Source organism: Tasmannia lanceolata, unplaced genomic scaffold (genome assembly GCF_043159265.1).
Source record: "Tasmannia lanceolata isolate RefF3 unplaced genomic scaffold, GAP_Taslan_0.1 ptg000037l, whole genome shotgun sequence".
Taxonomy (NCBI): Eukaryota; Viridiplantae; Streptophyta; class Magnoliopsida; order Canellales; family Winteraceae; genus Tasmannia; species Tasmannia lanceolata.
The window spans coordinates 3,654,801-3,681,359 of NW_027518714.1; the positions used below are offsets into that span (position 1 = coordinate 3,654,801).

At 39.0% G+C, this 26,559-nt stretch overlaps 2 protein-coding genes across 2 annotated transcripts; both read left to right on the forward strand.

Annotated features, from left to right (window-relative positions):
- The first annotated feature begins 12,968 nt into the window (after window positions 1-12,968).
- Window positions 12,969-16,251, forward strand: LOC143861986 (transcription factor MUTE-like). The gene is made up of 4 exons (XM_077372972.1): window positions 12,969-13,106; window positions 13,215-13,745; window positions 13,837-14,352; window positions 15,901-16,251. Exons 2-4 carry the CDS (start codon window positions 13,329-13,331, stop codon window positions 15,973-15,975), a joined length of 1,008 nt encoding a protein of 335 aa, XP_077229087.1. The 5' UTR covers window positions 12,969-13,106; window positions 13,215-13,328; the 3' UTR covers window positions 15,976-16,251.
- A 6,179-nt stretch (window positions 16,252-22,430) lies between these two features.
- LOC143861090 (NADPH HC-toxin reductase 1-like) lies at window positions 22,431-26,261 on the forward strand. The gene is made up of 6 exons (XM_077371987.1): window positions 22,431-22,621; window positions 23,213-23,361; window positions 23,475-23,644; window positions 24,248-24,450; window positions 25,078-25,467; window positions 25,953-26,261. Exons 2-6 carry the CDS (start codon window positions 23,247-23,249, stop codon window positions 26,089-26,091), a joined length of 1,017 nt encoding a protein of 338 aa, XP_077228102.1. The 5' UTR covers window positions 22,431-22,621; window positions 23,213-23,246; the 3' UTR covers window positions 26,092-26,261.
- Window positions 26,262-26,559: the final 298 nt, after the last annotated feature.

A 26,559-nucleotide genomic window follows, 5' to 3' on the forward strand; every position in this document is an offset into this window, starting at 1 on the left:
AGGATTTAACTTGTGTGCTTAATTTTCATTTTTGATCTCTTAATCTTCAAAATTGGGTTAGAGTTTTCAAAAGATTAAAACTTGTTAGGAACCTAATTTTACCTCCTCATTGTTGCCTTTAGAATAAGTACCCGGACCTACCCTTGGAATTTCAAGTAGTTCCAAATAGGTTGTGAATATAATGAATAATGGAGATAAGCTTGCCTAAAACAATCAAACTATCAATGGAATTTTGCTTATTCAGATATCTACCTCAAAGTTTTCGAGATGAATAAGAACGATAGCAATTTGTCTTTTTTCTTCTACGTCTTTTTCTAGACTATTGAACTTCTTCTGTTCCTCTCCGTCGTCTTCTTCTTCTTAAAATCTGTTCATTTTTAGAATCACTAATCAATGCCGATTGAAACAGATTTTTATATGGTAGGGCCCACCATCTCTACCAAAACCCATGCATATAATGGGACCCACAATTTTACACCCATAAGTGAGTCCATCTCAACCCAAATCCATGGAGGATCCCTCGATCCTCTCAAACCCATGCATTGGGTGAGTCCACAATTTTGCCCCATGTTTTGATGGGTGGGGCCACCATTATTTTACCCCCATGCGTAGCATATGTAAGTGTTCATCACAACAGGAACACAAGTGACGGATCTTTGGCGGTCCAACTTTGAGAAAAACGCAATTAACAAAATGAATTTAATTGAAATAGAAAAGCAACATACCGGAAGCCATGCATGTTATTTTCTTATTATGTCCGAAAGAATTCCTCTTTGAGTTTCTCCTTGCTCCACAACCGATGGAGGAACAAAAGCGACGGATCTTTGGTGGTCCAACTTTGAGAAAAACGCAATTAACAATATGGATTGAATTGAAATATAAAAGCAACATACCAGAAGCCACGCATGTTGTTTTCTTATTATGTCCGAAAGAATTCCTCTTTGAGGTTCTCCTTGCTCCACAAACGACGGTGATGGGGACCGGCTTCCTCTTCCTTTTACCGTGGATTACAAAGGATGGGCTGCGATAATAGATGTGTGCAAGTAGGGACCCATGGAGAGTTTTATAGATGTTTAAGGGAAGGGACGCAACTCCCCATCACGCTGGCTCATCCCTCAAACAACCTTTCAATACATTTACATCTCCTCTCTTTGTTCCTTCAGGACCACCTCGGTTTTGTTTTTTACATATATATAATATATTCTGTTGCCCTTTTCAAAAAAAATATAACCATAACTAACCAACAAATATGATCTCGTTCGTCGATCTTGCTAAGGCCACAATCATGGTTAGGATTATTTCCTAACATTCTCCCACTTGGCCAGCAAGAATTTTTGTGCCATACATAATGATCATCACTTAAGGTTGGCAAGTAACAAACATAACATTCCGTTCAGCAAAAACTACTAACAATAAACCATGTAACCATGGGTCACCAACTCTACCCAATAGCCTACCCCACGATTATATCATTAGTAATACTTACCAACATGAATGTAAACGCATACATGCATAAGATGTAAACATGGTCCAAAACAGTCTACAGACATTCTACCTCTTACTAACTATCCATTTACATAATGTGCACAAAATGGAGCGGTAGTAAATGATAATATATCAGAATCAGAAACTAAATATGTGATCACATCAGTGTATCTCAATACCTAATGCAGACTCTCAAGTTGGAACCCATGGAGAGTTTTATAGATGTTTAAGGGAAAGGACGCAACTCCTCATCACGCTGGCTCATCCCTCAAACAACCTTTCAATACATTTACATCTCTTCTCTAAATGGTTATGTCTTTTCATATAACCATAACTAACCAACAAATATGATCTCAGCCGTCGATCTTGCTAAGGCCACAACCATGGTTAGGATTATTTCCTAACAGCATAAGCCAATAATGCTACTGAATAATGATCTGGTGACTGAATTGGGAGCCGAGATAGTACCTCTTCACACGTTATCAACTACTTGCCTTAACCTGTTCATTTTCTTTTCTTGTTTTCAAATGATAAAATTACCCCTCCCTATGCCACGTTGTGTGTAGGGATTTGTTCGGTTTCACTCTTGGTCAGGCAACAAGTTTCCGTAGCAACACTCATCCATATATATCAGAACTGGAGGAGCTCTGATATGCCAATTTATTAAAAAAAATGTTAGAGAATATTGGCATTGAAGGGGCCTAATATATAAGGACATTGAAAATTTTCATGGAACCAAGACTATTTAGGTAGGCTCTTGATGTACAACAAGATCAACGGCCTTGGTTGCACATACATGTCTTTATGTGGGACCAAAAATATGATCGACGGTATTAATCCTCACTCTAATTTTCTAATTTCATTGGGCAATAAGATAATTTGTGGATTGTGTGTATTCCTAAGAGTAATTGTAAGCAAATAAATTGCATCTCAATAACATGGGATTTGGTAGGGAATTTCATGGAAAGGCATTTCGCGGCTGGGCTGGCTTTTGTACGAGAGAACAGCCACATAGTCTCACTTTTCAGCAGATATTTTCTTATTCATTTAATTCATCCTAGTTGGCCATTCTCTAGTGCAAAAATCAACAGCAAAAATGCCTTGGGGCCATGTTCCCTAGCAAATCCCATAATATAGATTTTTAAAATGTGATGTGCGTGGATTTTGTATGGTGAAGTGGTTGAGTGGAAAGCAGAGTCTCAACAAAAGCTGTCCTTCTCCAATAAATCTGCATCGGAAAAGAAAAAGAAAGTGGCCCTTCGAACGCGTACAAAAAAGCAAGAGGTGGGATCGAGTGATTAGGAAATATAAAGAAAGTGGGCGAGTAGGTGCACATGAGACATAGCACTAACGGTAAGATGCAGATAGAGACCTCACGTGAGATCTTTCATGCAAATCAAATGTGGGGCCTACCGAATCTGCACCCGAAATTTAAGCCGGATTTTTTACTTTACCGACTTCTTGAATTCCTCATACCCCTTCCGTGCTGCTATTCATTATGCTCTGAGCTTTAGACTTTCACACATTAATGGAGAGAGAGAGCTAAAATACATAGAATTTTTCAGGTATTTGCTTGGGAATTTACGGAAAGGCATTTAATTTGCTGCTCACTTATGCAGTAGAGAAGAACCACCGTTTTCTAATGAAAGAGTGAGCCGTTAAATGGCTTTTCAGGAAGAGAATTTCTATGATGTCCGACCGTCAAAAATCAAGGGCTAGGTGGTTTGCCAGGTACATTACCCGGTCGGCCATCATATAAAAACTCTTTCAGCAAAATGGCCTTAGCCAAATCCCAATTTTTTCAAGTAAAAAACCCATTTTGCCAAAAAAGGGATTTTCTAGGGACCATTGCAGAAGGCATTTCGCGGGCCGGGAGAAGAGATTCCCCTTAACAATGTCCCCATTTTGATTCTTGTGCCCTTATCTTTACTACATTCAGGAGTTCTCATTGCCTACAACAAGTGAGCAGAATGGTGAGAATATCAAAAAAATTTAAAATAGTGAGCAGAATGGTGAGAATATCAAAACAAGGGCGTTACTCCTTATTGTTCCAGCAATTGACAATCCTGACCCTTTCATCGTCATGTACGGTTGTCTTCTAAACTCTTAACAAACTATCCATTTCGCACAGGCTATCTCTCCTGTTGGTGTAAGAAATGAGGAAAGTGATATATTCACCCCTCCCTTTTCCTCCCCGGGCCACCCCCTCTAGTGTATTTATTAATTATTATTACCCCTCTTCACACTACAAGGGGGTGGCCCAAGGAATTAAAAATGGTGAATATATAATTTCCCTCATTTTAGTCTATTAAAGGCTGGTCCCCACATGTCTTACTAGCCGTTGAATTTTCTACCCCTCAATCTTTCAGTGTGGGATCCTGACCCATCATATCAAGCAACGGTCGGATCAACGAAAACGTATGTTCCTCTTGTTTATTGAGTCATAGAGGTTGGAATATAATGATAATATATGATATAGTAACCGAGCATGGAACTAGCAAATAGCCACTTCACACGTTAGCAACTATTCATGTCTTTATCCTAGTTCATTCTTCTTGCTTTTTTTTCAAAAAATGCCAAAACTACCCCTCCCTATGCCATGTGGTTTCCATAGCTTCACTCTCCTTGTTAGATACTGATACTGCAACCTCTCCATCCCGGTGCATTGCACCTGAGAAAAAAACACGCATTCCATGTGTAATGTAACTCTGCCTTATACATGTACAGGTCTTCCTTTTTCCCTTCTTGGGTGATAAATTCTTGCATGTATTATTCAGTGTGAAAAGGGAAAAGATATATAAGAGGTAGGGCTGAAAGAGGGAGAGGGTGGGCGGACAAAAAAGAAGGGTTTGGGTTGTTGGAGTTTATAAATGTGAAAGTTAATGCATGGAAGGAGAAATGCCAAAGGTAGAGACCAACGATAAGGGGGGGTTGTGGTCAGAAGAGTAAATGTTAACGCACTCCCATGCAGGAATCCAATTACTCCTCATCAAGTTGGAACACAGCTTTTCCATTGTTTGTCTTATTTTTTTTTTTATTAATGGTATTAATCAACTTTGGCACGGAGATACCGTGTCCGATGTCATCTACTCCATGCAGCAGCAGAGATGAATCCAGACCCCCTGAAGCTATTGCCGGCTAGTATAATCAGTTGTCACCCTCATCATCACCATGATCACCATAATCATCATTCATCATTCACCTCTCTCTCTCTCTCTCTCTCTCTCTCTCTCTCTCATGTTACTGCAACGTGCCCGACACATAGTATTAATTAAACACCAGAACTTACTTGATGAGGGATTATGTAAGCTTTAGAGTTGGAACTCTTTGAACTTGTAATATAGTTAGATGGGTTTTGTGCATTGGAAGTGAAATTTTACAGCAAATTTGATTTAAATTTTCCACGTACTTTGATAAAAATACACAAGTTCGATCTTAGACATTTTTTTCACCAAAATTGCTGTAAAATATCATTTCCAATGCACCTTAATCTAGTGTTTAAAACCGGATATGACGCGGAACGTGGCTAAAAAAATCCCTGTCGACTCGGCGCGGACGCGGCCGAGAATGCGGTTGACATGGTCATAACTCGGGAGAGTCAAAGGAGTTTATTGACTCTGTAGGGCAAAACGTGGAATGCGAATGTGGTGCAACGCGGAACATAGCCAAGGTAAAAAGGAGTTGACTTAGGCTAGTTCCTTGTCGAGTCAAGGAGTTTTTAAACACTGCCTTAACGAGTGCCTGCAAAACGTTGGTTAGATTATGTGAGCTTTAGAGTTGGAACTCTTAACCTCTGTCACCGTAGCTTGTGAAACAACCAATTAACCTCTTTTGGAGTAATTGGTTGTTTCAGTTGTTTCATATGGCATCGGAGCAATTGCCTTATGGAGGGTCTTGGGTTCAAACCCAACAACTCATTGATATTAAAAATCCACGTATATGCGCGGCCAAACCCAAAAAAGAGGCCACACGGACGAGTGTTGAACTATGAATGATTAAATAACACCAACTCTTAACAGCTTAAGCTTTTGGAGTAATTGATTGTTTCTTGTCGAGAACAATGAAATTTTTTCCCTAAACAGAGAACAATGCGATGTCTTGGATTCCAAGGTTTTGGATAACTTATTTTTACTTGAGAAAACATTTACCTAAAAAATGGGCTACCATTTGTTGGTAATTTTTCTTTCCCAACTCAATGCACCCAATGTTCACTATTAGTGGATTTTTTATGGTTGCAACTTCGGCCGGAGTTTTACCAGACCCACACCGACCTTACCCAAAAATACCCCCGGTCCGAGTTCAAAAATCATGGATCTTAGGCTGGGTCAACTTTCAAGTTGAAAAACCCTACTTAACCTCGAATGGGTCTGGTTTAAAGAAAAACAAAGAACTTCTTAATTGTCTGTTGAATAGCATGCATAACAAATTATTTTCTAGTATATTTAGGGATGCAACTTGGGTTGGTCGGGTTGAACTTTTGGTGAAAAATGAATTGGAATCAACCCGAACCCAACCCGATTTTAAGGTAAAAGCTCAACCCAAATTCCCGAAAATTGACCTGAGTTGCACCCCTAAGTATATTGATATAATTGCTTTCACTGAGATGGTGAGGATTGTGATGTGAAAAAATTGTTCCCTTATTAAAATTTGCACTTTAAGTTAAATTTAGAGATTTTTGGTATGAAAATTTATTATTTTCTACAGTGCTTTTTAAAAAATAATAATTTCTGTCGCTATCCTAAGCTATAGTGCTATACATTAAAAACCTGATCCGGCCTGAGAAACTATCTAGGGTAAGGTTGGGTTTATGAATCTCGAGTTTTCTCATAAAAAAACTCGATCTGACTTGGACCCAATAGAATTTCTTAGGTAGGGGAAGTAGGCTAGGGTTCTGCAAAACTCAGCATGCGTTTTACTGCATTTCATTAATCTCTTCTTCCGCCATTCTATGTTCTTGCCATCGGTAGCAGTGCATTGCTGCCCTCCGATTCAAACACAAAAAGTTTGAATTAAGACGTAGGAGGATGAAGAGGAAGAAGTAGAAGTAGTAGAAGAAGAATAATAACAAAAAGCGATCAGGTTCAATAAAAAATCGAGTTAAATTGATAAAAATGGTTTACATCGGTAAAAATGGTTTAAATAGGTAAATTTTGGTATAAATCTACAAGATCGGGTGAAAATTAGCAAAACCTAATTTTTGTCAATGTCAATTTAAAATAAATCCTAATTGATTAGGTTGAGATGGAATTTTTTTTTATTTATCTTCTGTTCTTTTCCGTGGATCGTTGCCTTATTTTTGTGTGGTTTCGATCAACTTTTAAAAGAGTGTACAAGTAGGAGAAACCGGATTATAATATTTGAACTAATATTGTTGAGCTATTGTTGCTTCATCTGCCAAATGTCTACAAATCTCTTTCGGAGGCAAGAAATTTATTCTTTCTGATGCATTGGCGATTGTTGGAATATATCAGATCACATCTGGCATGATCTGACCATTGGATCATTAGGATTAGATTAGAATACCTATGTTAGATTTGGTACTTAGGTTTTAGGACTGTTCTTATCTTTATGCCCCTAAATCTTATCTTTATCTCACCTCTTTAAAGTACTTTGTATAAGCACTAATTATGGTTATTGTAAGGGAAGTGACATATTCAACCTGTTTTTACTTGGGACAGCCCCCTCTAGTGTATTTCTGGCTACCTTTTTACTCCAGAGGGTGCTGTGTCAACTAAAAAAGGGGGGCGAATATATCATTTCCCATATCATAATTAACTAAAATTAGTGAAAACCCTTTATTTTACATGGTATCAAAGCAAGGTTCGATTGACTTGCGGGTTATGTGCCCACACCAAACCTAGCTGCAACTCTATTTTTTTAGCTGCAAAATGTATGGTATAACCTAGTGATTTGTAAGGAATCTGTGGAAAGACATTTCGAGGCTGACTTTTGTATCAGTGATCAGCCACCTCACATGAATTACATGACTAAGACAAAACCTGCTGAAAAGTGAGCCTGTGTGGCTGTTCCCTCATGCAAAATTCCTTTCCGCAAAATTCCCTAGCAAATCCTTATATCCTGTTTGGAATAATGAAGAAGAACCAATCTTAGCCTCAAAAGGGCTTATTTGTTGATGTATCTTGGTACAATTGAATATCTATAATGCAATTCATAAATACTGCAATGAGCTTCCAAATTAAGGCTAATCACAATATTTACATAGTGTTAATATGTATTTAAGTGCTAGGAGACGAGGAAACCGAATTAGTGGTCTTTACGTGAATGGGAAGATAGTGGAGGAGAAACACACTATAGTGGAGGAGATTGTCTTTTTATAACACCTTCTATTCGTCGGAGGGGTGTTGAGCCTTAGACCAGATGGTGTGCCCTCCAGATGTTTGGAGGAGAGACAAAAGGAAAACCTCGAAAACCATTTGAGGAGGAGATAAGGGTAGCTCTCTTTGCTTTGGGCAGGGATAGGGCCCCGGGGTCAGATGGATTTTGCTTGGCATTCTTTAAAAGCTGTTGGGATGCAGTAGAGAGTGATATTCTCAATTTCTTCAAGGAGTTCTTTTGATGGTTTAAAGGGTGCATTAATAACTGGGTAGTTTAGGCCTATTAGCTTGGTGGGTTGCTTGTACAAGCTCTTCGCTAACTTGTTGGCGGGACGTCTAAAGAAGATGCATCCATCTATAATTTTCATAAATCAATCAGCCTTTGTAGAGCGCGTCAAATGTTGGATTGTGTGATGATTAAAAATGACGTAGTGTATTTTTATCTCAAGGAGGGCGAAAGAGAGATTGTGTGCAAGCTAGATATGGAGAAAGCTTATGATCGGGTGGAATGGGACTACCTTGAGTATTTAATGCAATGGATGGATTTTGGTGTGAGATGGAGATGTTGGATCCATAGGTGCGTGTCATCACCATGGTTTTCAGTGTTGGTTAATGGATATCCGAAAGGGTTTCTTAAAACCGTCTAGAGGCTTGAGGTAGGAGGACCCCCTTTTTCCTTTTTTATTCGTGATTGTGGAAGAGACTTTGAGTCAATTGATTGATAAAGGGACGTCGTCGGGGGCTAATTGAAGGATTCATGATAGGAATTCAACAGTTGTAGGCATCACATCTTCATTTCGCCGATGACACTATGGTTTTCAGTACCCTATAGGTAGCAAAGGTGCTAAATCTTAATTTTGTACTGCGTTGCTACGAGCTCGTCACATATCAAAGGTTAAACTTTCGTAAGTCTCGTATCCTTGGCACGCACATCCTATCTGAAGAGATAGAAGGGTGGTAAATCTATCGAGGTGTTCAGTGGACCATTCTCCTTGTTCTTATCTTGGTCTCCCATTTGGGAGGGGGCAGGCCATCGAAGAACCAATGGGAGCAAGTAGTAGAGCGAGTGGAGAAAAGATTAGATACCTAGAAAAGAAACTTAGTTTCCTCGGGGGGATACCTCTAATCAAGGCTGTCACAGTGAATATCATAGTTTAATTATCATTATCTGTGTTCAAATACCCTATGAGTGTAATTAACAGGTGTCATAGTGAATATCCTAGTTTAATTATCACTTATCTGTGTTCAAATACCCTATCAGTGTAATTAACAGGATTGAGAAAATCCAAAGGAGATTTTTATGGTGTGGAGCATATGATAAGCGAAATATGCACTTGGTGTGTTAGGAGGATGTGTGCAAACCTATTAAGGAAGGAGGTCTTGGGATTAGAAGGCAGGTAAATAAGGTAATCCTAGGAAAGTGGCTTTGGAGATTTGGGGAAGAGAGACATCAGCTTTGGGTGAAGGTGATCAAAGAGAAGTATGGGCTATTGTTAGGGTATTGGGAATCTGATCACATGTTTCAGCAGAGAGGAGTGACTGTGGAGGGACATTCATATTCAAAAGAGTAAGGTCTCCGAAGGAGTCAGGTTCATATTATATGCTGGAAAATAATTAAGTTTTGGGATCATAAGTGGTGTGCAGAGGCCCCTCTGAAAGACACTTTTCCTAACTTGTACAGTGTGGGGGCAGATAAGGAGGCTTGGATTAAGGATTTCTTTGAGAGGGGTGAGGAGGGGCTGGTTTGGGAGATTAGCTTCTTAATAAATTTCTTTGGTAGGGAATTGGATAGAGTAGTGAGGCGCTTGCACCTATTAGCTAGCGTCATGTTACATTAAGAAGTTTGGGGAAGACAAAAGGGTTTGGATCCAGTGCTTCCCAGGTAACTACAATGTCAAATCTTTCTACAACCTAATTGCATCCAATTCTGTAGATTCGCCAGTGGCTAGAGTGTGGAATATCACTGCCCCTCCGCACTTTTGCATGGTCGCTGGTTCTAGATAAAATCCTCGTTGTTGATCACCTACACAATAGAAATATGTGGACCATTGACCACTGCGCCTTATGTGTGGAGGCGGGAGAGTCAGTTAACCACATTTTCATCCGTTGCAAAACGGCTAGGTTTGTGTGGAGTCACATTCTTAGTAGATTCGGCATTTCTTGGGTTTTCCTTGAAAAGCTATTAGAATTATATGTAAGCAGGTCCCATGTGCCTTGGTGAACTGAAGGTAAAATATTATGGAATGTGATACTGTTATCTACCATTTGGGTGTTATGGAAAGAAAGAAATGCTAGGGTGTTTAGAGGCTTGGTAAAGTCGGCTCCCTCCCCCACCCCTAGTTCCTTTACATTAAAGTATTAGCTCTGACCGTCGCCCGGGCCAAGATTATGCCAAGCTTCCGTTTCGTGTCAGTATTTGATTTGTGGCAGAGTTGGAGAAAGGTTTGTTATAGTGTCAATCAAAGGTCTATCATTTCACTGTCATGGGAGTCTCCTTGCAGGAGGTTTCTCGAGCTAAACTTTGACGGGCCAAGTTTAGGGAATCCTGGTCCAGCTGGTATTGGTGGTCTCCTACAAGATGAGCATGGGGAGACGATATGGGTGTTTTCAGGCCCAATTGGGATTTCAGACTCTAATGAGCCAGAGATTAGAGTTGTTCACCAAGGTGTGAGGATCATAGATCCAAGGATTCTGGACTATGTGGTGGTGAAGGGAGACGCCCTCAACGTTGTTAGGTAGTTGAGGGGGAGTTCTCTATATCCTTGAAGGTTTGCCCAATAGATGGATGCGATATTGTATTGTGTGTAGGGATTTGCCGTCTCATTCCATCATGTAAGAAGGTCGGCTAACGGTGAGGCCAATAGGTTGGCTAGGTAGGAGCTTTCTCAGGCGGCTTTGGAAACCTTTGATTTTCTCCCACCTTATGTGTATTTATATTGTGTGCTCTTTTTGTTGTCTTCTTTTGTCTTGTATTGATCATCTCGATGGTCCGGCTCTTCCGAGTTTATTTTTTTCCTCTTTAATTTAATTCTTTGCAATTCAAAAACATGTATTTAATATCACAAAGATAAGAGGACCAATAGGCCCTTTCAAGGCTTACGTATTCACACTCATATATACTTTTGTACCTTGGATATGAATACGTCATATGCCATTGCGCCCAGCGGGTTGAAACACTGACCTCTGTCCTTAACTTCATTTCCATTGAACCGCTAACCAAACAAACTATCAATTGCAAACGGCTGAAATTATGTATATATCAGAAGCTTTAATTGGAAAAGTGAAATCATATTGCCCCAAAAAGTGTCCGATGGAAATTTCTTCGGTCTCTCTCACCCATCTTTAATAAAAAAAATCTCTGCTTCTTTTATTATTACCGGATTAAATATATCTATGAAAGCAAAAGGAATGATGCGTCTTATGTAATTATGCATATGAAGATAATCAATACAACCCCTGTCAGCCTCTTATGTTTTGAGAACGTAACAAAAAGAAACACTCTTTAATTAGTTAGGCTATTGCTTTCTCTTATTTAAAATTGCCTCAGCTGAGGCCCATCTGACCACCATTTACCCTCTCTCTCTCTCTCTCTCTCTCTCTCTCTCTCTCTCACACACACACACACACACACTCTGTTAGAATACATTAGATTATATCTGATAAGATCTGACCGTTGGATCGTGTTGGTGGTAGATTAGGTATAATTAGGTTAGACTAGGTAACTTGGATTAGGATGTTCTCCTGCAAATCTTATCATTCTCTTTGTCCATTTTATTTCCTTCTTTTCTATATAAAGACTCATTAAGGATTAATAGTAATCTACTATTTAAAAAAAAAGAGGATTAATAGTAGATAATCAAGTTTAGTGAAAATCAATTTGTTTTACCCACACATCCATCTCCAAAGAAAGGGCCCAAATGCTAGTTTCCATTATTCACATGTTACAAACATTCTTGCGGCCTTTAATTAAAAAGAATCAAAACATCCCTCTAGGTTACTGTGCATTAAATGAATAAGACAAATTCAGTTTTAGCTCATGAAAAAAGGGCTGCTAGATGTGTTTCTGTGAAATTGCCTAGACTCTCCCTTTTGTTCTATCTGTAGAAAAGTGAAGTATATCATATCCATGGCTTGAAGGTCCCCTGCTGAGAAATTGGCCGACATGGGCCGATATATCGGCAGAAGCAAACACGGTTAGAAGTGGCAAAATTTTATGAAACGCACCTCGGCCCCAACCTTATTTAGTGGAGGAAGCTGATATTTTCACTCCCTTATATTGATACTGGCAGCTATCTCTTTATTTTAGTTTATCTTATACCAACAAAGGCAGCCAGAACCAATCACATGGTTAGGGTGCAACTTGGGTCGGGCTCAAGCTGAACCCGACGGGTTCAACCCGGTTTTATCTCGGGTTGGGTTGGGTTAGAGTTGGGAAAAGCGAACAAAATTTAATTTCAAGTTGGGTTAGGGTTGAGGCCTTGGCAACCCAACCCGAACCCGACCTCCGTCCTATTATTTTTTTCGTTGATTTCTTAGGTTTATATATTTTTTTGTTTGCCCTAGGTTAACCTGAACCCAACCCTCCCCGGCCCGATTTGGAAAAAATAGGTTAGAAGGGTTCGGTTAGGGTTGAGAGATTTAAGGTGGGTTGGGTTAGGGTTGACCATTCTAAACCCGAGATTCGCGTGGGTTGGGTTGGGTTAGGGTTGAGGGAATGCTATCTTGGGTTAGGCTAGGGTTGGCCTCAACCCGATCCAACCCTACCCTTGTTGCACCCCCTACACACAACTCAATTCAACTAGACCTTTGTCCCAAAATTGTTGCACCCCTGCATATGGGGCTAAAATAAAGAGAGGGTACGACCTGCGGACAGCATCTCCCTTTCAGGTCCTTTGTTTAAAATTACACGAGCAACGCGACAGAAATTACGAAAAGGAGAGAGAGAGAGAGAGTCTGCAAATCTCTTCATTGCTCGTCACTAGTCCGTACCAATGCAATTGTACGTAAGGAAGAGGAAACAAGAACAACTTGCAAAATCAAAACATCAAAGAGCCAAAACAGGAACTCTGAAGGGTACTTTCGTCATTTAAACTAATAGAGACTGCTTCTTGGTTTCATTTAAGGAGGTCCTAGTTCATTCTTGGATTCCTTCCTTTCTATATGCTCTCCTATTGCACTACCCTTCAGACCTCAAAAAGAGAACAATATCCTTTCTATTTTTTGTTTTTTAGGTTATAGTGTTTCCATGGCTCCTTGATTTCAGCGAAATATAAGTTTCATTTAACGGTAAGGAAAAATTCATGACCCCAACGAGAAACAGTCGATGTCGATTGTTGTGTCCTTGTCATTTCAACACTGATAATTTACTTCTTTTGGCATCATTTTCTTGATCAGGATTCAGGACTTTCTCAGACTCTCTCTTCTCTTTACATTTCTACTTTCTCTACCAAACCCATAAGTGGTTTCCTGTGCAATAATAAGTGGTATCCCGGCATAGAGGCTACTAAAATGGGAGACAACTTATCAGAACTCTTTGATGACACTGAGTTCGTCAGCACAAACTTGGCCGGTGCTGATTCACCGGAAAACCTCTTCAGCATCCTGGAGGCTTTCGAAAATACGCCAGAGATTTTGTTCTCGCCTTTCGAAGAAACCGTATTTAGCCCCAAAACTGAAGAGTCGACGAGATTGGTTTCTCAGAAATCAACTTCATCTAGCACCTTACAAGAATCTGAGACTGAAATCAAAGATTCTCCGGCGTGCAAGAGGCTGAAATTCTCGTCTACGAGCAACACTTCCGACGAAGTTCCGGTCGATGGACAACAACGTGTGTCACACATAACGGTGGAGAGAAACAGGAGAAAGCAAATGAACGAGCACTTATCTGTCTTGCGCTCTCTCATGCCTTGTTTCTACGTAAAAAGGGTAAATTAATTTTTATCCTAGTTTTTTTCACCCTAGTGGAACACTAGATTCCTCTATAACATCTTACTCTTTCTTATTTGTTTTGAATTAGGGAGATCAAGCTTCAATAATAGGAGGAGTTGTGGATTTCATTAAGGAGTTACGACAAGTTCTACAATCTCTAGAAGCAAAGAAACAAAGGAAAATTTACAATGAAGTTCTTAGTCCTCGGCCGGTTTCGAGCCCTAGACCCTCCCCATTGAGCCCAATGCTACCACTACCTTTAAGTCCAAGAATACCCATAAGCCCAAGAACCCCACAACCATGTAGCCCTTACAAGTCCAGGATGCAACAACCTTACCTTTCTCCAACCCTAGCTTCACCCCATGAACCACCTTCCTCCTCCCTCTTTGACACTGTTAAGGAGCTTGCTGCTAATTCAAAATCTCCCGTTGCTGATGTGGAGGTGAAATTTTCAGGCCCTAATGTTCTATTGAAGACAATATCCCATAGGATTCCTGGCCAAGCGTTGAAGATAATCACTGCCCTCGAAGGCCTTTCTCTTGAAATACTCCATGTGAACATTAACACTGTGGATGATACCATGCTCAATTCATTCACCATCAAGGTAAACTACCTGACTCAATTTTAAGTGTCTTTTTGGGGGCCACCAAATTGGTTCTTCTTTGTGAATAAGATCATTTTAATTTAATGTTAGTTTCAAGGGGTCATTAAGGTCTCTTGGAGACCGATGGCCTTTTTGTCCCTTATTTTCGAATAAGATTCTTTATAATTTAATCTTATTTGCAAGAGGGTCATTAAGGACACCATGGGACCCATTAACTACATATTATTACCATTTAATTTTAAAATCATGTGGATATAATTTATATCAAAAATATATAAAACTTTTAGAGGCATATAATTAATTCCCATCCTTCCTCTTTCTTTTTTTTATGGGTAAGCTAGGGTTTGGCAGGACATGTTAAAGTATAAAAGATAAATATCGCCTTTCTCTATCAGCTTAAGCTTTTGGAGAAGTTGGTAAGTTAACATGGTATCAGAGCCAAAGGTCTCGAGTTCAAACCTCCCGGATAGCAAAAATTCACATGCGATGGTCGGCCCAAAGTGTGACCACATGTGCCATGTGTTTGCCAAGTGAGCCACACGTGCGGGGGAGTGTTAAAGTATGAAAGATAAATAACGCCTTTTTCCATTAGCTGAAGCTTTTGGAGAACTTGGTAAGTTAACAGGACCCCTACTAGATTTATTAATAATAAAGAAAGATTACATCCGCGTGTAGATTACATCAAGCTTCTTCTTCTCCTTGCAAAAAGACCTCTAGATAGTTCTTCACTGCACCACCTTAAAATAAGAAGCCATTTGCTTTAGGAAATTGTTATTTTCTTAAACATGTAGGACCTGAATAACCTTCAATCTCAACGCAAATTTTTTTTTTTTTTTTTTGAAACTTGGAAGGAACTTCAAAAACCCATTTATTATCCAATAATAGTTAGAATGATTAGTAGAATACAGGGCGGTATCCTAAGACCAGCCCTTATTGTAGAGTGATGATAAACTGTTTGTACAACCTAGCTATGCACGTAGTAAAAAATAGCAAGCGATGTGACCAACTAAAAGCTGCCAAAACCACGTGGTTTTTTTCTTTTTTTGGCATTTCTAGGGATTCGAGCTCTGTTGTTCGTTGTCTCTGGAACGTGTCACGATAGAGGATGTCGTGCTTTTTTGCAAAACGAGACTTCCGGTAACTATCGATCTTCACCCTGATAATAATTAATAAGTTACTAGTGGTGGTTAGCCTCTGGCTCAATTGGTCAAGGCTTTGTTAGAGGTTCAATCCCAGCAAACCTACCAAAAAGAGTTACAGGTACTTTTAAATAAACTGATCTATCGATAGATTTTACTTTGTAAATCGTAAATTACTTTGATCTTGGAGGCACCATCATAGATAATGTTGTTGGAGCTATCTTACCCGCACGATTAATAGATGGTATATGAACACCTAAAATGCGACGAGCCGAAAAGAGCAATAGTTTAGTTGTATTGCTTTGTAAATAAATTTTTGTTAACAACATATGTAAGAGCCTTACTTTTTTTACGGATTGAAGCTGCTGATTAGGTTATTAACTGATGAATACGCTTCTCTTTTTGATAGATTGGGATCGAATGCCAACTTAGCGCAGAGGAACTCGCCCATGAAATTCAACAAACATTCTGCTATGGCAGTTAAGTTAGCATCCAACCAGCCTCTCTCTCTCTCTGCCAAAGCCACAGTAAGGATACATAACGTAGTTAAAGTCCTAGACTGATTTACTAATGCAATATGAGCAATTGAATGTAGTTAGAGTAAAGTCCTAGCCTGATCTGATAATGTACTATGTGCAATTTAGCATTTCCATGTTGTTGTATGAGTTATGATTCAATCTTAAGTTTTGTAGTTGCCTTGGTTAACATTCAATAACAATTGGTGTATGCATTTTTTCCCCATGGAAAAATAAGTGCACGTTTGGCCATGATTGAGTCTAACAATACGATTTCTAAGCATGTTTTTTTATCGGCAAATAGCCAGGCGGATCATCTTGCTCCATCGGGAGCAGAAAGTGTTTTAATTTGGAGATGTTGGATTAACTCCCTCCTTGGCAATTTTGTTTTTTCTCGTCTTTTCTTCACAGAAGGCACTTCGTTGCTAGGCTTTTGCATGTGAGAGCAGCCACCTCACATGAATTACATGAATAAGTCAAAATCTGAGCCTGTGTGTCTGCTCTCACATGAAACAGCCCAGCCGCAAAAAGCCTTCTGCGATGGCCCCTAGCAAAGGCAAACAAACCTTATGTTTTGTTTTTATTTATTGGTTTGATGGGCAAGTTCCACTGCAAGGCACGCTGTAAAATATTGGGAGATACAATAGTATGATGGCCATACATAGTTTAAGTACCACAGGTAGCAAATCATTACAAAATCATTGATTTTGCACTGATTTATGAACTTCGCTTTCTTCTATATCTTCAATTTGTCACTTGTCTACCAAGATTTGTAATTTCTTAAATACAAAAAGAACACTAACAAACTAACTATGTTGGGAATTTTGACCGGGCAAAACAAACTAAAATCACTTCTTGATGACATCTTAAATGTGAGACAAAAAACACAATGAAACATTCACTAAACTTTATCATAGATGAAGAACACTAGCAAACTTACTAACATGTCACTAGCAAATATTGACTACTCTCTCTCGCTCTCTGTGGTGTCAGGCAGGAACTTTTTGAATGCTGTCTCCAATCTCCACCATAAGCTATTGTTGGGTAAAAACATAGCAGTGATGGTGGAAAAAAGGGACAAGGATACTTATATTTATCTTGAACACAAATCAGACCCATATTCAGTTTTGAATTCAAAATCGATTTTAGTATCTAATAACATCAAATAACACGCCTCCTTTTTGCCCACTATCCAACTAGTGCGCCTAGTTCATTACACAATAAAAGAGCCCTAGACTATGATAGGGTTTTTGACGTTCTTCTTGTCCCCTTTCTCAACTTTGTCAGCTGGATGGAAGATGCCAATAGATATACAGAACCTATGGATGTTGTTGAATGCAATTACTTTTTTATTTACTTGAGTTGATAAAAGAACCCTAAGAATAGGCAAGGGTTTTCAACATTCTTCTTGTCCCCTTTGTCAACTAATCGGTAGAAGCGATTACAGATATAGAACTTGAGTTGATAAAAGAGCCCTATTGCTGAATGCAATTATTTTTACCTTTCTATAGAGTTTTATTACATATGGCTATAACTGCATGATTCCATCCATTTCACTTTGTTCTGTGTTTCTTAAAGCTGGCCTCACACCTACCTAACAAGAGCCTAATCATTGCTACTATTTAACAGGGGAATTAATGTTTTTGTCCTAGTAGAATTGGGCGCAATCAATAGCTAGGATTTTTTATTTTTAGGTCTCCCACCAACAAGATATATACATAAGCTTTGATGCCTTCAAAACTCCAAATAAGTGTAGGCCATGAACCACAAACCATTGCTATTAATTGCCCACTCATCAGCAAGTACAGGAGAAATCTTCTTGCTCCTCAGTTCTATTCGAGAATGAGAAATCCAAAAGACCAACAAATCAAAGTTATCATCTAAGTGGGCTACTTAGAGAAAATTTTCTAGCATATTCATGTGAAACAAGCCCACTTTTGGTGAAGAAAGTTTGTACACATTATTTGGGGTTCAATAAAAATAAATAACATAGGAATGCTAAACCAAAGAGTGCCCTTCGAAAAAATCAGCTACAAGGGCAGCCCCATTGGAGCATCTCACCAAAGTACATTCATATCTCCTTAATTTTAATGCCTCCATGCCATTATAAATGCACTTTGGTGAGATTGTCCAATAGAGGCGCTATTGTAGCTGGCTTTTGTTAGGGTGCCATTCAATTTAGCATTCCTCAAGAACATAGTAGAGTTCGGACCATTTGGAAATACGATTCAGGCCTAGGGTCCATGGCGCATGTAGGAATAGTTTCAATATAAAAATGTAATTTCGATGGGCAGCCTTCGTAGTACAAATTAGCACACTACAAGACTCATGCACACCTAGATGCACCAGAACAAACCAATCTGTTAGAGTTGCAGCCAAGCCAACACTAACCGTGTTTGTTTTGTATTTTAAGAACTGATTTTGAGTCCAATTCTCAAAATTAATAAAAAACAAACATGACCTTAGGCTTTGTTTGTGTTGAATTTTGAATGAAAAATTGCTCGTTGGACTTAAAATTAAACGTAGTTTTCAGTCTAGTAATCAGTTTTGGACTCAAAATCAATTCTAAAAATCCAAAACGAACAGGGCCTTCTGCCTTAAAATCCAAAACAAACTAGCGAATGAACTTCTTTTACAGTTCTTTCTTACTTCTAATTAGTCTTTTATTAAAACATGATCTCGTGGTTATCGGACCCCATTTTGAAACATAATAGATCTCAACGAAAATAAAACGCATGAGGAATCCGATACAAAGAACTTCGTGGGTGGTCCTCTCTACTTGAATTAGATGGCAATTTTGACAAAAATTCTACAACAATTCGGCTAAAGAATTTGAGGACAATTTAATGAAGGCGAACCAAAAATACCACAGAGACTAGGGTAGCACAGGACATCATGTACTAAAAATCTAGATAACAAAAATGAATAGATGTCTTTTTTCTAGGCCTCTTTCGAGCCCTTTCCCCTGCCTACCAACAAGGGAAGGGACATTAACTTAAAAGCATAGGAGTTGGCCTTTATACTAACTAGACTACATGGAGCTAAGTGAAATAAATTAATGGAGGAGAAGAGAGGCTGTCACAACTGTGACTCTAGAATCTGGATGCATCCTTTATGGTGTTCTCTAGGGCGGGCCTTCTCCTTGAACTTCTTCTTTTTGAGGAAATTAGGCTTCGGATTTGAAAGGGTTGGGGGAGAGTGATGGTAGCTTGAGAATTTTTAGGTATTTCTTTTGGTTTTTTAAGCTAATATTGTGAGAGAGTTGAGTATAAAACTATGGATTTAATTTCTGAGAAAATGAAGTTCTTTCTGATGAAAAATTTGAGATACAAATTATCAACATCACAAGCAATTTCCGATTCATGAATTTCATAACCAACATTATAGAGTTTAGACTTCTATAATTTTTTGTTATCCAATATTACATTTCAGGTATATGGAAGGACCAGAGAAAGGAATTAAGAATGCTTCTACAAAGCTTATTGGTATGGGTTTTGAGTATAAACATGAAATGGAGAGTATATTGGAGGACAGTGTGGAATGTGCAAGGAAGATGGGTGTTCTGAAATGATCAGTTGCTTTGTCATGATCTTTAATTTTGTAATCCGCATGTATATATTTATAGCTTGTTTTTCCTTTTCTTATTGTGATGATTGGTTACAGACTCTAAAGAGAGAAAACTGTATATGGCAATGCAACAAAACAACCTTGATTAAGTCGTTTAACACCGATTTTGTTGTTTTTTGTTTTTTGTTTTTCTCGAAAGGAAAAACCTGCACACCTGTTATTTCATTTTCCAGGAATGTACAGTTCTTGTTTATGAGGTGTTTCCTCTTCTTCCTCTCTGCCTCAACTTGGGCAAAACTCTCCGAAGTCGTCTTGACCTGTCTTGGAAGTCGCATGGAAAAAGGAAAACGACTACTGTGAAACTACCAATAGCTTAAGCTATGGGAGAAGACGTTGTATAATCTTTTATACTTTAACTGTTTAACACTCCCCCGCATATGTGGCCCCACTTTTTAGGGTTGGCCTACACATGGCCCATGTTTTGAGTTGGCCATTAGATGTGGACTCAAGGAGCTTTGAACCCAGGCAATTTGCCTTCATACCATGTGAAACAACCTATTACTCCAGCACAGGGGCGGAGTAATCTGTGCTGGAGTAATAGGTTGTCTTCCAAATTAACGGTAATGTCTTCCAAATTAATTTTGAAGCTCTCACAAGTCATAAGATTTGAGTAACTAAGCATTCGTAGCCCATAAAGTATAGGCCCCGCCCCCATCAAAACATGAGGCAAAGTGATATATCCGCCCCTTTTTTCTACTTGGGACAGCCGTCTCTAGTGTATTTATGCTACACGAATCCACTAGAGATGGCTGTCCTAAGTAACAAAAAAAGGGGCGAATGTATCATTACGCAAACATGAGGTGAAAATACTGGGCCCCACCAAATCAAAACATCATGTGTAAATGGCGGGCCCTGCTCAATAGCTGTAAAATGGTGGGACCCAGCTTATGCAATGGCTTGGGTGGAGATAGTGGGATGCATGCACAGCATCAAAACATGAATTAAAATGGTAGGCCTCACCCATCAAAACATGTGTAAAATGGTGGGCCCCACCCATGCTATGCAAAATGTGCAAAAAAAAATTACACCATAGAAAAAATTCCAAAACAGGGGACAATAATCAGTTTTAGATTCAAAATCCGAAAAACCAACAAGGCTGTTCCACTAAAAAGTTAACTCTTACTTTTATAATGACTTGTATAACACCTTGTTGGGTATTCATTTAGGATGGTGCTAAGACCATGTGAGTCAACCGATGATGTTTTGCAAGATCAACGGTCTTGATTTCATATACATGTTCACTCATGTCCCCTTTTTAAATCCCAAAATTATCACCAAGGAGAGGGCAATTTCGTAGTTTTAGTTACAAAATATTATAACGTCCCTCTTTAAATCTCAAAACTGCTCCTTAAACAAGTGACCAATTATAAAGACTTTCTTGTGTGAGGGCAATTTTGTAGTTATAATTATAAATATGGGCAATATATGTGGAAAGAACAAAAACCCTTTCTATCAAAGAGATAATCTAATCCGCAGTGCACTCTTGAAAGCCTTTCTATCAAAGAGACAGGAATTTACACTTGGGGGCCGGACTAATTTACACTTTGCGGGGGGTGATTTACCCCTGCACACAAGGGATTTTGCAAGTCATTGAGGGGCCATGGCCAACCCCATGCTATATGTGTCTCTGTCCCTGATCCCAACCAACTGTGATTTAGACGGTAATTGTTAAAATATAAAAGAGGGATTTGCTAGCGTCCATTTCTGCATTTCGCAGATGGTCTGTTGCATCTGACAGCAGCCACAGAGTGTGCTCACTTTTCAGCAAATTTTGTCTTCATTCACTCCGTGGCTGCTGTCAGATGCAGCAGACATCTGCGAAATGCAGAAATGGACGCTAGCAAATCCCTCTTTTATATTTTAACAATTACCGTCTAAATCACAGTCGGTTGGGATCAGGGACAGAGACACAGATAGCATGGGGTTGGCCATGGCCCCTCAATGACTTGCAAAATCCCTTGTGTGCAGGGGTAAATCACCCCCCGCAAAGTGTAAATTAGTCCGGCCCCCAAGTGTAAATTCCTGTCTCTGCCCCTGGTTGGGGTGGCAATTTGGCATTAACCCGGCTCCGGTTGATGCATGCGTAAAAGACCTCGTTTGGGCTTAGCTTATAAAATTATCACCCTTGCACCAAAAAAAATAAAGTTTGACATTCTGAAAATCCCAATGTAACTCGCCATTCAATAGTAGAAAATTGTCTCTGTGCTATCCTTTCATCTCCATCCCATATGTGCCGCGTCTAAGCAGATCTTGACCGTTGATGTGGAGAATTATTCAATCAGAAAAAAAAAAAACAAGACTATCCCAACTCATGGGTGGCTCAAGATAATCTACTTGGGGAACATGATGGATATCTACAAATATGGTAGATACGATTTAGAATAGGGTCAATAAAGATGTACGATATTAGGGAATTAAAAAAAAAAAGGAAAGAGATCGAAAAGATCTTTTTTCCTAAGATTCCCGTTTGGTCCATTTACGTCATACCTCTCCAATTGATATTCTATTTATATCAGTCAATTACGATTACGGTATTACGATTCATAATTTGAATAAGAAAGAATTGTTATGTTATCTGTTTCCGACGTGTGCCTAAACAAAAAAACTATGTTTAAGATTCTCCTTTTTTTCCCTGTTATGAGCCATCCGTATGGTGGTCCATCAGATCAATGGTCCCGATCACCATTTGCATGTAGCAAGTGAAGGGTGGAGATGCCTTTTTCTCAAGAATGATATCTGCCTTACATATAACTTGCATTTTAGATAAACAAACGAAATAAAAAAATTTAGAGGAAAAGAATCCGAGACCGTCATTTTCCAAACAGGGAGTTTGTGGACAATAATACTTGGTCGAGTGTTCAAGTCCCCACGAAAGTATTTCTTCTGCAATTCGTTTCGAACCTTATCTTTCTCCGTTTGGGGTTTCTTTGCAGATTTCTTTGCAGATTTCTTTGCTGAAACTCGTTGGAAAACTCATTTTCCTTTTCGGTATGAGATCTACGCAACTATTTTCTGTTAATTTCTGCATTTATCAATTTCGATGCAAATTTTCATGCGTGTTCCGAGTTTCAGTTGAAATCTACTGTACTATTTTGGGAATTTTGTTTTGTTAATTGGGGTAATTAGTTTTTACAGATGCATGCATTATTTTCTTGAAAGATACTGGAATTCATGTTTGAGGTCCCTCTATACTTTTTTTTTTTTATTTATCGGAAAGCTGGAATTCATTAAAACAACTGTTTAAGGAAGGCGCAGAACAACCAAGGACACAATACCCTTATAACGAAACTCAAAACAAGAGAAGAGAGAATACACGTGATCTCTAGAGACACTCCCCATACTCATTTGAATTTAAGACCCTATTGAAAGATTTCTTTCATCTTCTTACTAAACTTAATTTCTTGCTCTCTGACTCCTCCTCAACTTCTGAACCTTTGGAGATTTTGATTTTCTTTGATGGAGGAGCTCAATTTTCTTCTTTGATGGAGAAGGACTATAGTACTGGACTTCACGTGCACACACCATGTAAACTCTGCTTATATCACATATGAACTAAACTGGTACATTTCAAGTTGGTAGGGAAAAAGAAAGGGAAGAAAATTGAGTCTGTTCCATGGAGAAGGGAAGCATTGTTTGTGTTACAGGAGGTGCAGGCTACCTCGGGTCTTGGCTTGTTAAGAGTCTTCTAGAGAAAGGGCATACCGTTCATGCAACTCTAAGGAATTTAGGTTCTCTCTCTCTCTCTCTCTCTCTCTCTCTCTCTCTCTCTCTCTCACACACACACACACACGTACACACACTCTCTCTCTCTCTCTCTAATATATACACTGTTAAATTGCAGATGACCCTTCCAAGACAAAGCTTCTGCAAAGCCTTCCTGGTGCAGACACCAGACTGAAGTTATTCATGGCCGACATTTATAGCGTTGACGGATTTGAACCGGCAATCAGTGGCTGTGAGTTTGTTTTTCATCTTGCTACCCCCATGATACACAACCCCTTCAGTACTAAGGTAAGTGGTGTCTCTCTTTTTATTTAAAAACATGGTGTATAATAGAGATCAACTAGCAAGACCATTAAAAATAAAGGGAAATGATATCAGCACATCCACATTTTGTTATCTGCATGGTTCTGGCTTGTCTTTCTTTTTTAAGTGGCTTTTGCGAGCATCTTAGGAGCTCTAATAACATTTTGACAGGTCTATAAATTCTAAAAGACAATATAGGCAAGGTTTTAAATTTCGACAGAAATCCGAAAATTTTGGTCCGAAATTTCAGGTTTCGGTGGATACCGAGATAGAAATCGGTAAAACCTGAAATAGTAGTTTATTTCTGCCGAAATTTTGAAATTTCATTTTCCCGAAATTTCTGTCGAAATTTTGTAGGAGATAAAATAGCCATTGTTTGATTTCGTTGGATTTCATCCAAAATTTCCAAAAAATTTCGGTTTCGGTGAGGACCCAACCGCATTCCAAAACCGAAATTTGCCCAAATATCAACACATGGCTTTGCTGATAACATTTCCCAGAATAAATATGGGAGTAATTGACTAATTCAGTTTTCATTTCTTGTTAAAATAAAGAATTTGTCTGATAAGATGATGAATTTTGAAGCAGCACAAGGATACGACAGAGGCTGCAATAGCTGGGGTGAAGAGCATTGTTGAGTACTGCATAAGATCAAGAACGGTGAAGCGACTCATCTACACTGCCTCCGTCACATCAGCCTCACCATTGAAAGATGATTGTAGTGGTTTTAAAGACTCTATGGACGAATCTTGTTGGACGCCTCTTCATCATTCTTTTCCATGCTCAACTGAGTTTGAGCTGGTAAATGCTTTTGCTTTCTGTTTGGGAATCAAAGCCATATAGGTGAAACTTGGGCTGAGTTCAGGTTGAGGCCCATAGCCCAACCTGAGCCTCGTGTCTAGAGGGTCAACCCTAACCCAAACCACCTCTAAATTTACCAAACCTAACCCTACTTGTCTAACTGATTTTCCAAATAGGGTCGGATTGGGTTCGGGTTGGCCAGTGCAATTTTTTTTTTTAAAGTACAAAAAACAATAATCCCAAAATTTTTAAATCACAGTAAAATTATGGGGAATGGGTCAGGTTCAGGCCGTGTCAAGTTGCCGAAGGCCTCAACCCAACCAACCCGAAATTTTTAAAAAAAAAGGGGATTGGCTTTTCCAAACCCTACCTGGGGAAATTTCAACCTAATCCAAGCTGAAATCGGGTTGAACCCATCAGATTCAGGTTAGCCTGACCCAAGTTGCAACCCCACTAGAAGCACATCTTTGACCTAAAGACTAAATCTGTCAAAACCCTCCACACATCCATTATGTACAACATATAAGATCCATTATGTATAATACATAAGCGAAACAGAAGAGGTCACTTTTGAGTTCCATTTTCCTTTATAAAAAACCATGATTTGAATTATGGAGGTGGTGGTGCAGGCATGTATGTTCAAAGACACAGTCCGAGAAAGAGCTGTTAAGCTACTGTAACAAAGACACTGGTGGATTAGAGGTGGTTACTCTGGCTTGTGGGCTAGTCGGCGGCCGAACTCTTCTTCCTTACCTGTCTGGTTCCCTAGAAGTAACCATATCACAGCTTACAGGCAACAAAAATGCATATACACAACTAAAATGGTTAGAGGAACTGTTGGGTTCGGTTCCTCTTTTGCACATTGATGATTTTTCCGAGGCACATCTTTTCTGCATGAACAAACCTTCAATGTCTGGTAGATTTCTCTGTGCCTCTGCCTACCCAACAGCTGCAGAAATTGCAAAGTTCTACAGAGAGAATTATCCTGAAATCGATGTAGAAAATGAGTAAGAAGCTCTTTCTTTTTCTTTTTAAAACTTCCTCTCACATTCTTATCTCCACGCAGTTACCATAGAAGTTGTTGGTAAAATAGTCTTCCACGGCACTTACTGGTGATCGGCATTGCTGATCCTGCGGACCAGATTTCCTCCTATCAAATCATGATGGGATCCTAAGACGCTGATCTACACCTTGATAAAAATGGAAAAACAAAATGAGTTTGTGCAATTATTAAAACATGGTAGTGCCAAAATCAGTGGCCAATATCTATCCTATGGAACTTATATTTTAGAATTCGAAAGGGTATTTCGTAATTAATTAAAGAAGATACTACATTTCTGTGGGGAAGCAACCTTGAATTGAGAAATGTTGCTGCCTAATATATTTTGGCAACTGATATTTGCACTACCATGTTTTAATAATTGCACAAACCTAGCTTGTCTTTTCTTATTGGTATGGATTTTGAGTATATACTAAAATGGTTACATTTCAGGTATAAGGAAGGACCAGAGAAAGGAATTAAGAATGCTTCTACAAAGCTTATTGGTATGGGTTTTGAGTATAAACATGAAATGGAGAGTATATTGGAGGACAGTGTGGAATGTGCAAGGAAGATGGGTGTTCTGAAATGATCAATTGCTTTGTCATGATCTTTAATTTGGTAATCCGCATGTATATTTTTATAGCTGGTTTTTCCTTTTCTTATTGTGGTGATTGATCACAGACTCTAATGTTTTAGTCTTTTAGAGAGAAAACTGTATGTGGCAATGAAACAAAACAACCTTGATTAAGTCGTTTAACACTGATTTTGTTTTTATCGAATTAAAGTTTCTCCAAAAACTAAAGAATAAAGAAAAACATACACACCTGTAATTTCATTTTCCAGGAATGTACAGTTCTTACCTCAACTCGGGCAAAACTCTCCCAGGTCCTCTTTGTCCTGACCTGTCTTGGAAGTTGTCTGGAAAAAGGAACCCAATAACTGGAGAAGTGCTATTTTCTTTTTTACTTCAACACTCCCTCTCACGTGTGGCCCTTCTTTTCATCTCGCCCATCTTTTAAGCTGGCCATTACATATGGATTTTTAATACCCAGGGAAT

Excerpts from the sequence above, each read along its gene's own strand:
- LOC143861986 (XM_077372972.1), top strand. The coding sequence starts at position 13,329 with ATGGGAGACAACTTATCAGAACTCTTTGATGACACTGAGTTCGTCAGC. Across the intron at positions 13,746-13,836 it reads CTTGTTTCTACGTAAAAAGG|GGAGATCAAGCTTCAATAAT; the intron begins GTAAATTAATTT and ends GTTTTGAATTAG. Across the intron at positions 14,353-15,900 it reads TCAATTCATTCACCATCAAG|ATTGGGATCGAATGCCAACT; the intron begins GTAAACTACCTG and ends TCTTTTTGATAG.
- LOC143861090 (XM_077371987.1), top strand. The coding sequence starts at position 23,247 with ATGGAGAAGGGAAGCATTGTTTGTGTTACAGGAGGTGCAGGCTACCTC. Across the intron at positions 23,645-24,247 it reads ACAACCCCTTCAGTACTAAG|CACAAGGATACGACAGAGGC; the intron begins GTAAGTGGTGTC and ends ATTTTGAAGCAG. Across the intron at positions 24,451-25,077 it reads TCTTTTCCATGCTCAACTGA|GTGGTGGTGCAGGCATGTAT; the intron begins GTTTGAGCTGGT and ends TGAATTATGGAG.